Raw genomic sequence first — 15,821 nt, forward strand, 5'->3', positions numbered from 1 at the left:
CCTGTCACCATCCTGCCGGTGAAGCATGGTGGTGGCAGCATCATGCTGTGGGGATGTTTTTCAGCGGCAGGGACTGGGAGACTAGTCAGGATCGAGGGGAAAGATGAACGGAGCAAAGTACAAAGAGATCCTTGATGACAACCTGCTTCAGAGAGCTCAGGTCTTCAGACTGGGGGTCAAAGGTTCACCTTCCAACAGAACAACGACCCTAAACACACAACCAAGACAACACAGGAGTGGCTTCGAGACAAGTCTCAATGTCCTTGAGTGGCCCAGCCAGAGACCGGGCTTGAACCCGATCAAACATCTCTGGAGAGACCTGAATATAGCTGTGCAGCAACGCTCCCCATCCAACCTGACAGAGCTTGAGAGGATCTGCAGGGAAAAATGAGAGAAACTCTCCAAATACAGGTGTGCCAAGCTTGTAGCGTCATACCCAAGAAGACTCGAGGCTGTAATCGCTGCCAAAGATGCTTCAGCAAAGTACTGAGTAGTAAAGGGTCTGAAAACTTATGTAAAATGTAATATTTCAGTTTATTTTTAATAACTTGTTTTTGCTTTGTCATTATGGGGTAATGTGTGAAGATTGATGAGGGAAAAAAACATTTTAAATCAATTTTGTGTTAAAAGTCAAGGTACATACAGTATGTATAGTTAAGCAATGAGACACAAGAGGCAGTGCTGAATTAATACAGTCAACATCTAAATGGCGTTGTTCGGCCCGACTCTTTGGAGAGAAAGAAAGCCTACGTCCCAAATGGAACACTATTCCCTGTATAGTGCACTACTTTTGACCCGAGCCCTATGGGCCCTATCAGTCCTAGGGGGCCTGGTCAAAAGTAGTGCACTATAAAAGGAACAGGGAGCCGGAACAGGGAGCCATTTGGGACTCACAGTCTCAGAGAAAGACTCACCAGTAAGGAGTCCCGACAGAGGACCGTCTCAGAGAAAGACTCACCAGTAAGGAATCCCGACAGAGGACCGTCTCAGAGAAAGACTCACCAGTAAGGAGTCCCGACAGAGGACCGTCTCAGAGAAAGACTCACCAGTAAGGAGTCCCGACAGAGGACCGTCTCAGAGAAAGACTCACCAGTAAGGAGTCCCGACAGAGGACCGTCTCAGAGAAAGACTCACCAGTAAGGAGTCCCGACAGAGGACCGTCTCAGAGAAAGACTCACCAGTAAGGAGTCCCGACAGAGGACCGTCTCAGAGAAAGACTCACCAGTAAGGAGTCCCGACAGAGGACCGTCTCAGAGAAAGACTCACCAGTAAGGAGTCCCGACGGAGGACCGTCTCAGAGAAAGACTCACCAGTAAGGAGTCCCGACGGAGGACCGTCTCAGAGAAAGACTCACCAGTAAGGAGTCCCGACGGAGGACCGTCTCAGAGAAAGACTCACCAGTAAGGAGTCCCGACAGAGGACCGTCTCAGAGAAAGACTCACCAGTAAGGAGTCCCGACAGAGGACCGTCTCAGAGAAAGACTCACCAGTAAGAAGTCCCGACAGAGGACCGTCTCAGAGAAAGACTCACCAGTAAGGAGTCCCGACAGAGGACCGTCTCAGAGAAAGACTCACCAGTAAGGAGTCCCGACAGAGGACCGTCTCAGAGAAAGACTCACCAGTAAGGAGTCCCGACAGAGGACCGTCTCAGAGAAAGACTCACCAGTAAGAAGTCCCGACAGAGGACCGTCTCAGAGAAAGACTCACCAGTAAGAAGTCCCGACAGAGGACCGTCTCAGAGAAAGACTCACCAGTAAGGAATCCCGACAGAGGACCGTCTCAGAGAAAGACTCACCAGTAAGGAGTCCCGACAGAGGACCGTCTCAGAGAAAGACTCACCAGTAAGGAGTCCCGACGGAGGACCGTCTCAGAGAAAGACTCACCAGTAAGGAGTCCCGACGGAGGACCGTCTCAGAGAAAGACTCACCAGTAAGGAGTCCCGACAGAGGACCGTCTCAGAGAAAGACTCACCAGTAAGGAGTCCCGACAGAGGACCGTCTCAGAGAAAGACTCACCAGTAAGGAGTCCCGACGGAGGACCGTCTCAGAGAAAGACTCACCAGTAAGGAGTCCCGACGGAGGACCGTCTCAGGGAAAGACTCACCAGTAAGGAGTCCCGACAGAGGACTGAGTCCCGACGGAGGACCGTCTCAGGGAAAGACTCACCAGTAAGGAGTCCCGACGGAGGACCGTCTCAGGGAAAGACTCACCAGTAAGGAGTCCAGACGGAGGACCGTCTCAGGGAAAGACTCACCAGTAAGGAGTCCCGACAGAGGACCATCTCAGGGAAAGACTCACCAGTAAGGAGTCCCGATGAAGGACTTCCTCTTGGCAATGGTGGCTGTTATTTTGGCTGCTACTCCAAAATCAGCTGGAATAACAAGTGACAAGATGCATTAAGGATATATCACACAAACAAATCAAATCAAATTAGTCACATGCCCCCGAATACAACAGGTGTAGGTAGACCTTACAGTGAAATGCTTCCTTACAAGTCCCTAATCAACAATGCAGTTTACAAAAAAAATACAGTTAAGAATAAGAAATAAAAGCAACTAAAGAGCAGCAGTAAAAATAACAATAGTGAGACTATACACAGGGAAATACACAGACTACATACAGAAAGACACACACGGCTGAGGGCCATGAGGTAGCCTTTATAGGTGTTCACAGAGGTTGAATATCTCACCTAGTTTCACATGCCCGTTGTCTGTTAGGAGGATATTAGCACCCTGAAGAAAAGAACCCAAACATCGGACCGTTATTAGCACTCCAATGTAGTAAAAGAGACAAATACTGCCAACCTGCACTGCATAGGAGGGTGCATATCTATATATATATGGGAGGGTGTATCTATATATATATGGGAGGGTGTATCTATATATATATATGGGAGGGTGTATCTATATATATATATGGGAGGGTGTATCTATATATATATGGGAGGGTGTATCTATATATATATGGGAGGGTGTATCTATATATATATGGGAGGGTGTATCTATATATATATGGGAGGGTGTATCTATATATGTATATGGGAGGGTGTATCTATATATATATATGGGAGGGTGTATCTATATATATATATGGGAGGGTGTATCTATATATATATGGGAGGGTGTATCTATATATATATGGGAGGGTGTATCTATATATATATATGGGAGGGTGTATCTATATATATATATATGGGAGGGTGTATCTATATATATATGGGAGGGTGTATCTATATCTATATAGGAGGGTGTATCTATATAGGAGGGTGTATCTATATAGGAGGGTGTATCTATATATATATGGGAGGGTGTATCTATATATATATGGGAGGGTGTATCTATATATATATGGGAGGGTGTATCTATATATATATGGGAGGGTGTATCTATATATATATGGGAGGGTGTATCTATATATATATGGGAGGGTGTATCTATATATATATGCAGGGGTGTATCTATATATATATGGGAGGGTGTATCTATATATATATGGGAGGGTGTATATATATGGGAGGGTGTATCTATATATATATGGGAGGGTGTATCTATATATATATGGGAGGGTGTATCTATATATATATGCAGGGGTGTATCTATATATATATATGGAGGGTGTATCTATATATATATGGGAGGGTGTATCTATATATATATGGGAGGGTGTATCTATATGGGAGGGTGTATCTATATATATATGGGAGGGTGTATCTATATATATATGGGAGGGTGTATCTATATATATATGGGAGGGTGTATATATATGGGAGGGTGTATATATATGGGAGGGTGTATCTATATATATATGGGAGGGTGTATATATATGGGAGGGTGTATCTATATATATATGGGAGGGTGTATATATATATGGGAGGGTGTATCTATATATATATGGGAGGGTGTATATATATGGGAGGGTGTATCTATATATATATGCAGGGGTGTATCTATATGGGAGGGTGTATCTATATATATATGCAGGGGTGTATCTATATATATATGGGAGGGTGTATCTATATATATATGGGAGGGTGTATCTATATATATATGGGAGGGTGTATCTATATATATATGGGAGGGTGTATCTATATATATATGGGAGGGTGTATATATATGGGAGGGTGTATCTATATATATATGGGAGGGTGTATATATATGGGAGGGTGTATCTATATATATATATGGGAGGGTGTATCTATATATATATGGGAGGGTGTATCTATATGGGAGGGTGTATCTATATATATATGCAGGGGTGTATCTATATGGGAGGGTGTATCTATATATATGCAGGGGTGTATCTATATGGGAGGGTGTATCTATATATATATGGGAGGGTGTATATATATGGGAGGGTGTATCTATATATATATAGGAGGGTGTATCTATATATATATGCAGGGGTGTATCTATATGGGAGGGTGTATCTATATATATATGCAGGGGTGTATCTATATATATATGGGAGGGTGTATCTATATATATATGGGAGGGTGTATCTATATATATATGGGAGGGTGTATATATATGGGAGGGTGTATCTATATATATATGGGAGGGTGTATCTATATATATATGGGAGGGTGTATATATATGGGAGGGTGTATCTATATATATATGGGAGGGTGTATATATATGGGAGGGTGTATCTATATATATATGCAGGGGTGTATCTATATATATATAGGAGGGTGTATCTATATATATATGGGAGGGTGTATCTATATATATATGGGAGGGTGTATATATATGCAGGGGTGTATCTATATATATATATAGGAGGGTGTATCTATATATATATGGGAGGGTGTATCTATATGGGAGGGTGTATCTATATATATATGGGAGGGTGTATCTATATATATATGGGAGGGTGTATCTGTATATATATGGGAGGGTGTATCTATATATATATGGGAGGGTGTATCTATATATATATGGGAGGGTGTATCTATATATATATGGGAGGGTGTATCTATATATATGGGAGGGTGTATCTATATATATATGGGAGGGTGTATCTATATACAGTGGGGAGAACAAGTATTTGATACACTGCCGATTTTGCAGGTTTTCCTACTTACAAAGCATGTAGAGGTCTGTAATTTTTATCATAGGTACACTTCAACTGTGAGAGACGGAATCTAAAACAAAAATCCAGAAAATCACATTGTATGATTTTTAAGTAATTAATTTGCATTTTATTGCATGACATAAGTATTTGATACATCAGAAAAGCAGAACTTAATATTTGGTACAGAAACCTTTGTTTGCAATTACAGAGATCATACGTTTCCTGTAGTTCTTGACTAGGTTTGCACACACTGCAGCAGGGATTTTGGCCCACTCCTCCCTACAGATCTTCTCCAGATCCTTCAGGTTTCGGGGCTGTCGCTGGGCAATACGGACTTTCAGCTCCCTCCAAAGATTTTCTATTGGGTTCAGGTCTGGAGACTGGCTAGGCCACTCCAGGACCTTGAGATGCTTCTTACGGAGCCACTCCTTAGTTGCCATGGCTGTGTGCTTCGTGTCGTTGTCATGCTGGAAGACCCAGCCACGACCCATCTTCAATGCTCTTACTGAGGGAAGGAGGTTGTTGGCCAAGATCTCGCGATACATGGCCCCATCCATCCTCCCCTCAATACGGTGCAGTCGTCCTGTCCCCTTTGCAGAAAAGCATCCCCAAAGAATGATGTTTCCACCTCCATGCTTCACGGTTGGGATGGTGTTCTTGGGGTTGTACTCATACTTCTTCTTCCTCCAAACACGGCGAGTGGAGTTAGACCAAAAAGCTCTATTTTTGTCTCATCAGACCACATGACCTTCTCCCATTCCTCCTCTGGATCATCCAGATGGTCATTGGCAAACTTCAGACAGGCCTGGACATGCACTGGCTTAAGCAGGGGGACCTTGCGTGCGCTGCAGGATTTTAATCCATGACGGCGTAGTGTGTTACTAATGGTTTTCTTTGAGACTGTGGTCCCAGCTCTCTTCAGGTCATTGACCAGGTCCTGCCGTGTAGTTCTGGGCTGATCCCTCACCTTCCTCATGATCATTGATGCCCCACGAGGTGAAATCTTGCATGGAGCCCCAGACCGAGGGTGATTGACCGTCATCTTGAACTTCTTCCATTTTCTAATAATTGCGCCAACAGTTGTTTCCTTCTCACCAAGCTGCTTGCCTATTGTCCTGTAGCCCATCCCAGCCTTGTGCAGGTCTACAATTTTATCCCTGATGTCCTTACACAGCTCTCTGGTCTTGGCCATTGTGGAGAGGTTGGAATCTGTTTGATTGTGTGTGGACAGGTGTCTTTTATACAGGTAACGAGTTCAAACAGGTGCAGTTAATACAGGTAATGAGTGGAGAACAGGAGGGCTTCTTAAAGAAAAACTAACAGGTCTGTGAGAGCCGGAATTCTTACTGGTTGGTAGGTGATCAAATACTTATGTCATGCAATAAAATGCAAATTAATTATTTAAAAATCATACAATGTGATTTTCTGGATTTTTGTTTTAGATTCCGTCTCTCACAGTTGAAGTGTACCTATGATAAAAATTACAGACCTCTACATGCTTTGTAAGTAGGAAAACCTGCAAAATCGGCAGTGTATCAAATACTTGTTCTCCCCACTGTATATATGGGAGGGTGTATCTATATATATATGGGAGGGTGTATCTATATATATATGGGAGGGTGTATCTATATATATATGGGAGGGTGTATCTATATATATATGGGAGGGTGTATCTATATATATATAGGAGGGTGTATCTATATATATATGGGAGGGTGTATCTATATATATATGGGAGGGTGTATCTATATATATATGGGAGGGTGTATCTATATATATATGGGAGGGTGTATCTATATATATATGGGAGGGTGTATCTATATATATATGGGAGGGTGTATCTATATATATATGGGAGGGTGTATCTATATATATATGGGAGGGTGTATCTATATATATATGGGAGGGTGTATCTATATATATATGGGAGGGTGTATCTATATATATATGGGAGGGTGTATATATATGGGAGGGTGTATCTATATATATATGGGAGGGTGTATCTATATATATATGGGAGGGTGTATCATATATGGGAGGGTGTATCTATATATATATGGGAGGGTGTATCTATATATATATGGGAGGGTGTATCTATATATATATGGGAGGGTGTATCTATATATATATGGGAGGGTGTATCTATATATATATGGGAGGGTGTATCTATATATATATGGGAGGGTGTATCTATATATATATGGGAGGGTGTATCTATATATATATGGGAGGGTGTATCTATATATATATGGGAGGGTGTATCTATATATATATGGGAGGGTGTATCTATATATATATGGGAGGGTGTATCTATATATATATGGGAGGGTGTATCATATATATATATATGGGAGGGTGTATCTATATATATATGCGGAGGGTGTATCTATATATATATGGGAGGGTGTATCTATATATATATGGGAGGGTGTATCTATATATATATATGGGAGGGTGTATCTATATATATATGGGAGGGTGTATCTATATATATATGGGAGGGTGTATCTATATATATATGGGAGGGTGTATCTATATATATATGGGAGGGTGTATCTATATATATATGCGGAGGGTGTATCTATATATATATGCGGAGGGTGTATCTATATATATATGGGAGGGTGTATCTATATATATATATGGGAGGGTGTATATATATGGGAGGGTGTATCTATATATATATGGGAGGGTGTATCTATATATATATGCAGAGGGTGTATCTATATATATATGGGAGGGTGTATCTATATATATATGGGAGGGTGTATCTATATATATATGGGAGGGTGTATCTATATATATATGGGAGGGTGTATCTATATATATATATGGGAGGGTGTATCTATATATATATGGGAGGGTGTATCTATATATATATGGGAGGGTGTATCTATATATATATGGGAGGGTGTATCTATATATATATATGGGAGGGTGTATCTATATATATATGGGAGGGTGTATCTATATATATATGGGAGGGTGTATCTATATATATATGGGAGGGTGTATCTATATATATATGGGAGGGTGTATATATATGGGAGGGTGTATCTATATATATATGGGAGGGTGTATCTATATATATATGGGAGGGTGTATCTATATATATATGGGAGGGTGTATCTATATATATATGGGAGGGTGTATCTATATATATATGGGAGGGTGTATCTATATATATATGGGAGGGTGTATCTATATATATATGGGAGGGTGTATCTATATAATATGGGAGGGTGTATCTATATATATATGGGAGGGTGTATCTATATATATATGGGAGGGTGTATCTATATATATATGGGAGGGTGTATCTATATATATATGGGAGGGTGTATCTATATATATATATGGGAGGGTGTATCTATATATATATGGGAGGGTGTATCTATATATATATGGGAGGGTGTATCTATATATATATGGGAGGGTGTATCTATATATATATATGGGAGGGTGTATCTATATATATATATGGGAGGGTGTATCTATATATATATGGGAGGGTGTATCTATATATATATGGGAGGGTGTATCTATATATATATGGGAGGGTGTATCTATATATATATGGGAGGGTGTATCTATATATATATGCGGAGGGTGTATCTATATATATATGCGGAGGGTGTATCTATATATATATGGGAGGGTGTATCTATATATATATGGGAGGGTGTATATATATGGGAGGGTGTATCTATATATATATGGGAGGGTGTATCTATATATATATGCAGGGGTGTATCTATATATATATGGGAGGGTGTATCTATATATATATGGGAGGGTGTATCTATATATATATGGGAGGGTGTATCTATATATATATGGGAGGGTGTATCTATATATATATGGGAGGGTGTATCTATATATATATGGGAGGGTGTATCTATATATATATGGGAGGGTGTATCTATATATATATGGGAGGGTGCTATATATATGGGAGGGTGTATCTATATATATATGGGAGGGTGTATATATATGGGAGGGTGTATCTATATATATATATATATATGGGAGGGTGTATCTATATATATATGCAGGGGTGTATCTATATATATATGGGAGGGTGTATCTATATATATATGGGAGGGTGTATCTATATATATATGGGAGGGTGTATATATATGGGAGGGTGTATCTATATATATATGCGGAGGGTGTATCTATATATATATGCGGAGGGTGTATCTATATATATATGGGAGGGTGTATCTATATATATATGGGAGGGTGTATCTATATATATATGGGAGGGTGTATCTATATATATATGGGAGGGTGTATCTATATATGGGAGGGTGTATATATATGGGAGGGTGTATCTATATATATATGGGAGGGTGACTATATATGGGAGGGTGTATCTATATATATATGGGAGGGTGTATCTATATATATATGGGAGGGTGTATCTATATGGGAGGGTGTATATATATGGGAGGGTGTATCTATATATATATGGGAGGGTGTATATATATGGGAGGGTGTATCTATATATATATGCAGGGGTGTATCTATATATATATAGGAGGGTGTATCTATATATATATGGGAGGGTGTATCTATATGGGAGGGTGTATCTATATATATATGGGAGGGTGTATCTATATATATATGGGAGGGTGTATATATATGGGAGGGTGTATCTATATATATATGGGAGGGTGTATCTATATGGGAGGGTGTATCTATATATATATGGGAGGGTGTATATATATGGGAGGGTGTATCTATATATATATAGGAGGGTGTATCTATATATATATGCAGAGGTAATAGGCTGTTCCATCACGCTGAGGAACTGAACAACAGTAGCTTTTTCAAACACTTCCTCTTCGCATAAAACCACAAACTATCACGTGTGTTATATCATCTTTCACTGGTTGTTATGACGTGATTGCAATTGTGTAGCAAGCAGGCAATACTATAGTGAGTAAGTCAGTATTGTGACCAGGCTGGTCTATGATTGACAGGTGTCTGTCAGCATCCTGCAGAGAGGGAGAGACGGAGAGAGAGACGGAGAGAGAGACGGAGAGAGAGACGGAGAGAGAGACGGAGAGAGAGACGGAGAGCGAGACGGAGAGCGAGACGGAGAGCGAGACGGAGAGCGAGACGGAGAGCGAGACGGAGAGAGAGACGGAGAGCGAGAGACGGAGAGCGAGAGACGGAGAGCGAGAGACGGAGAGCGAGAGACGGAGAGCGAGAGACGGAGAGCGAGAGACGGACAGAAACAGAGAGACGGACAGAAACAGAGAGAGAGAGACAGAGAGAGACTGACAGACAGACAGAGAGACAGAGAGACAGACAGAGAGACAGACAGACAGCGAGACGAGAGCGAGGAGAAAGCAACAGAGCGACAGAGAGAGAGAAAGGGTGAGAGCAGAGATAGAGGGGAGATGACAGAGAGAAGGAGAGAGAGAAGAAAGAGAGAGTGGGCACCACAGAAAGAGATAAGAGAGAGAGGGCAGAGGAAACAGGAAACTCTCTCTCTCTCTGTAGAAGTAGAGATATTCTATGGACCTAACCGTGACCCACTGTGATAACACAGGCAGTCTGATACTAGGCATGAACTGGGTTCAAGCTGAAACCACTGGCAGCGACGCCATTAGTCACATGCATCCACGGTACACTACACACCCCCAGCAAGCCAGCCAGCCTCTCTTCCTGCGTCAACACAAACAACGTGCAGGGGTAATATTGTAGGCTGTGTTTTTACATTTAGCCTCTCTGACAGCCCCGTCAGCATTTAGCCTCTCTGACAGCCCCGTCAGCATTTAGCCTCTCTGACAGCCCCGTCAACATTTAGCCTCTCTGACAGCCCCGTCAACATTTAGCCTCTCTGACAGCCCCGTCAACATTTAGCCTCTCTGACAGCCCCGTCAACATTTAGCCTCTCTGACAGCCCCGTCAACATTTAGCCTCTCTGACAGCCCCGTCAGCATTTAGCCTCTCTGACAGCCCCGTCAACATTTAGCCTCTCTGACAGCCCCGTCAACATTTAGCCTCTCTGACAGCCCCGTCAACATTTAGCCTCTCTGACAACCCCGTCAGCATTTAGCCTCTCTGACAGCCCCGTCAACATTTAGCCTCTCTGACAGCCCCGTCAACATTTAGCCTCTCTGACAGCCCCGTCAACATTTAGCCTCTCTGACAACCCCGTCAGCATTTAGCCTATGAATCATATAGATGAAGAACCATATATGTGCAGGTAAAAAAGAAAGAAAAATGGATAGACTTCATAAATCATTATGAAAAGTATAAAAATAAAAATAAAAATAGCAAGTACAATTGAAAAAAAAAGGTGTGATGACATGATCTTTCAATAATGTGGTATACACCCCCCAAACACAAAGTTTATTTGTTGCAAGGGTTCATTCAGTGAGACAGTTGTAAAAGGAGAGAGCGAGAGTGTGTGTGTATGGTACAATAGAGTACCACAGTGTGAGTCATAATACCCATAAAACCTAGCGGTCAAACAGGGAAATGGTTCCAATCGTTTTTTTCCACCATTCATTTTTTCCGTAGGGGATTTTTAGAAAGACTTCATATGAGGGTTTGTGTTTAGTGGAGGCTTACTCTGGCGTGACGTTTTGACAACCGTGTACATCTCTCTAGGACAAGGTGACTTTTATCAATATATTCTCCTGTATTTACCGCCAAAATGTAATGTTAATTAGCTGCTAATGTGGCTATCATAAAGAATTACAAATACCATGATGGTCTGGATGAGACTGCCGAATCGAGGCAAAGGTAAGAATCTCTGGATTAACTATCTAATTGGCACAATACCTGTTAGCAAAGGTGTCAGCTAGAGATGACGTGCAGGAGCATGCTGGGATTTGTAGTTTTGGATGTCTACTTTGATGCTAATTAGCATTTTTTAAATATAAGAATAAATGGAGATTAATACACTGCTCAAAAAAAATAAAGGTTACACTTAAACAACACAATGTAACTCCAAGTCAATCACACTTCTGTGAAATCAAACTGTCCACTTAGGAAGCAACACTGATTGACAATAAATTGCACATGCTGTTGTGCAAATGGAATAGACAAAAGGTGGAAATTATAGGCAATTAGCAAGACACCCCCAATAAAGGAGTGGTTCTGCAGGTGGTGACCACAGACTACTTCTCAGTTCCTATGCTTCCTGGCTGATGTTTTGGTCACTTTTGAATGCTGGCGGTGCTCTCACTCTAGTGGTAGCATGAGACGGAGTCTACAACCCACACAAGTGGCTCAGGTAGTGCAGCTCATCCAGGATGGCACATCAATGCGAGCTGTGGCAAGAAGGTTTGCTGTGTCTGTCAGCGTAGTGTCCAGAGCATGGAGGCGCTACCAGGAGACAGGCCAGTACATCAGGAGACGTGGAGGAGGCCGTAGGAGGGCAACAACCCAGGGCTCTGGCAGTGCTCCTCCTGATCCTCCTTGCACAAAGGCGGAGGTAGCGGTCCTGCTGCTGGGTTGTTGCCCTCCTACGGCCTCCTCCACGTCTCCTGATGTACTGGCCTGTCTCCTGGTAGCGCCTCCATGCTCTGGACACTACGCTGACAGACACAGCAAACCTTCTTGCCACAGCTCGCATTGATGTGCCATCCTGGATGAGCTGCACTACCTGAGCCACTTGTGTGGGTTGTAGACTCCGTCTCATGCTACCACTAGAGTGAGAGCACCGCCAGCATTCAAAAGTGACCAAAACATCAGCCAGGAAGCATAGGAACTGAGAAGTGGTCTGTGGTCACCACCTGCAGAATCACTCCTTTATTGGGGGTGTCTTGCTAATTGCCTATAATTTCCACCTTTTGTCTATTCCATTTGCACAACAGCATGTGAAATTTATTGTCAATCAGTGTTGCTTCCTAAGTGGACAGTTTGATTTCACAGAAGTGTGATTGACTTGGAGTTACATTGTGTTGTTTAAGTGTTCCCTTTATTTTTTTGAGCAGTGTATATTGATATAAAGTCACCTTGACTTTGAGATTTCCACGGTTATCAAAATGTCACGCCAGAGTAAGCATACACTAAACACAAACCCTCATATGAAGTCTTTCTAAAATCCCCTACGGAAAAAATGAATGGTGGAAAAAAACAAATTGGAACCATTTCCCTTATTATTTTAAGTGTTTTTAAAATCCCTTATGGGAAAAAATGAATGGTGGAAAAACCATTAGAACCATTTCACTGTTTGAGTGCTAGGTTTTATGGGTATTATGACACCTCCACATAGGGGCTCTATACCTTGATGTCACGGTGCATTTTTTCCCTGGAGTGTAGATATCCCAAACCCTGTGAACACAAAGAAAGAGCTATGTTAGAGACTTGGTTGAAAATGGCAAACTTGGGAGTCAAACCAGAAGTTTAAATTTCCTTAAGGGCCGGTTTCATGGACCCAGATTAAACCTAGATCTGACCTGAACTGTGTTCAAATACTCATACTAACCGCACAATTTGTGATGTAAATTGAGTATGTAGTATGCTTATTGGTCATAGTATGGATATAGTTAGTATGCCAAAAAGTTCCCGGATGTCGTACTACATTCGCCAAAATATGAAGTATACAAGTAGTGGACACTATTTACGTGGTTTTAGGGCCCATAATGCAATTCTTCAGAAAATGGGCGTGGCTTCAAAACATTTTCAGATTTTATGAAAATATGTAGCCAAAGTCCGACGAGAGCGGAAACAAATTCATTGCTGACAAATGTTAAGAAAATATTGAGCAATGTAATAAAGTAAACGACTTTTCAAATAAGTTAGGCTACACACGTTGTTTGCTGACAATTTGTTAGCTACGCTAGCCTTACAAAACGCATAGCATATCATTAGAGCAGTTGCTTGTATGCACCCGGTACGTTAGCTAGCTAGCTAACTAGCGTTAGTTGGCTAGTAATACATTGACCTTGCCAGTATATTAACTATATGCTATTTAACTACCCAACGTGTATTAACTTGATCATTCATGTCATTCTTAGTTAGCTAAGTGGTATAGTCGTTGTGCGTTCTCAATAGACATTGTTGATGAAGCCGTAAGATGTCTAGCTAGTCATTTGTTAGCTACGCTAACAAGCTAGCAAGAAGTTGCATAGCAACAGCATCAACTTCCGGGTTAGACAGGCGAAGTGCTAGTACGCTCAACTGAAAGGATACTTTCCATTTAAAGTATACTAAAATTAACTAATAGTATATAGTATGTAGTATGTAGTATATACTCATTAAGTATGTAGTATACAGTTAGTATGGGTATTCCAACACAGCTATGGACTTTAAAGGACACTTCCATTTGATTAATTCGTCCATTGTTGATATAATCCCAAAATGTTTTGCATGTCAGCAATCATGTTTTCAAGATATAGAACTTTGAAAATACAGAAATGTATCATATGATGCAAAATGCATCATACCAGCTGTATTTTATTGTATTTTGAAAGTTATATATAATCTTGAAAACATGATTGCTGACATGCAAAACATTTTGGGATTATATCAACAATGGACTAATGAAACCAAATAGCAAAAACTTGTTTTTAGGGGTGGAGTTTTCCTTTAAAAAGCACTTTACACAGAGATACCATTTGAGCCTCGCTTGTAGGTCCTGGGGTTGTACGTATCAATCGTCTCTGAGTAGGAGTGCTGATCTAGGATCAGGGCCTCCCTATGCATGTAACCTCATTCACTGTGACGTGAAAAGGCAAAACTCTGATCTTAAAATCAGTACTCCTGCTCCGAGACTGGCCCCAGGAGTAGGCAAAATCTGTGTCAAGGAAAACTGTCCCGAAGTGTAATCACCTGTATGGTCTCTCTGCAGACGTAGGCTATCTGCAGCTCGGATAGGGGACCCGTCACTGAGAAATTAAAAACAGACAAACATGATGGTTATGCTGCTCTAAAAGGTCATTTGTATAGTTTATTATAATTGTCAGATAGGATTCTGTCTGTAAACTGTAATCTATGCAAACAGTGTGATCATACTATAGGGGGAGAGATGAAACATTTAAGAAATAAATAAACCATCATTTATAAGTAATAAATCAGACAATAATTTGACAATATAACTGTGATGATATGCGAGAGAGAGAAGACACGAAGAGAGAGGAGACAGAGAGAGAGGAGACAGAGAGAGAGGAGACAGATAACACACCATGATATATGTCCTGTAGAGATCCTCCCCCACAGTACTCCATACAGATCCACAGCTTGTCACGGCTGATACAGGGAGGGAGAGGAGGCAGTTAGGAGCACTGGAGGCAGTTAGGAGGCAGTTAGGAGGCAGTTAGGAGGCAGTTAGGAGGCAGTTAGGAGCACGGGAGGCAGTTAGGAGGCAGTTAGGAGGCAGTTAGGAGCACGGGAGGCAGTTAGGAGGCAGTTAGGAGGCAGTTAGGAGCACGGGAGGCAGTTAGGAGGCAGTTAGGAGCACTGGAGGCAGTTAGGAGGCAGTTAGGAGGCAGTTAGGAGCAGGAGGCAGTTAGGAGGCAGTTAGGAGGCAGTTAGGAGGCAGTTAGGAGGCAGTTAGGAGGCAGTTAGGAGCACACAGGGAGGCAGTTAGGAGGCAGTTAGGAGCACGGGAGGCAGTTAGGAGGCAGTTAGGAGCACGGGAGGAGCACGGGAGGCAGTTAGGAGCACGGGAGGAGCACGGGAGGCAGTTAGGAGCACGGGAGGAGCACGGGAGGCAGCTAGGAGCACGGGAGGAGCACGGGAGGCAGCTAGGAGCACGGGAGGAGCACGGGAGGAGAACGGG

The 15,821-nt window shown here is 41.9% G+C and overlaps 1 protein-coding gene across 6 annotated transcripts in view; it reads right to left on the bottom strand.

Annotated features, from left to right (window-relative positions):
- Positions 1 to 15,821, bottom strand: part of LOC139563421 (mitogen-activated protein kinase kinase kinase kinase 5-like) — a 130,833-nt gene that overhangs the window by 79,588 nt on the left and 35,424 nt on the right. For all 6 annotated transcript variants that reach the window (XM_071382078.1, XM_071382079.1, XM_071382081.1 and 3 more), the window contains exons 5-9: positions 15,225 to 15,289; positions 14,873 to 14,928; positions 13,325 to 13,372; positions 2,688 to 2,730; positions 2,297 to 2,369 (exon numbers count right to left, since the gene is read on the bottom strand). In XM_071382078.1, the coding sequence (XP_071238179.1) occupies positions 2,297 to 2,369; positions 2,688 to 2,730; positions 13,325 to 13,372; positions 14,873 to 14,928; positions 15,225 to 15,289 (285 nt within the window). The remainder of the gene's footprint in view (positions 1 to 2,296; positions 2,370 to 2,687; positions 2,731 to 13,324; positions 13,373 to 14,872; positions 14,929 to 15,224; positions 15,290 to 15,821) is intronic.

This window comes from Salvelinus alpinus, chromosome 34 (genome assembly GCF_045679555.1).
Source record: "Salvelinus alpinus chromosome 34, SLU_Salpinus.1, whole genome shotgun sequence".
Classification (NCBI taxonomy): domain Eukaryota; kingdom Metazoa; phylum Chordata; class Actinopteri; order Salmoniformes; family Salmonidae; genus Salvelinus; species Salvelinus alpinus.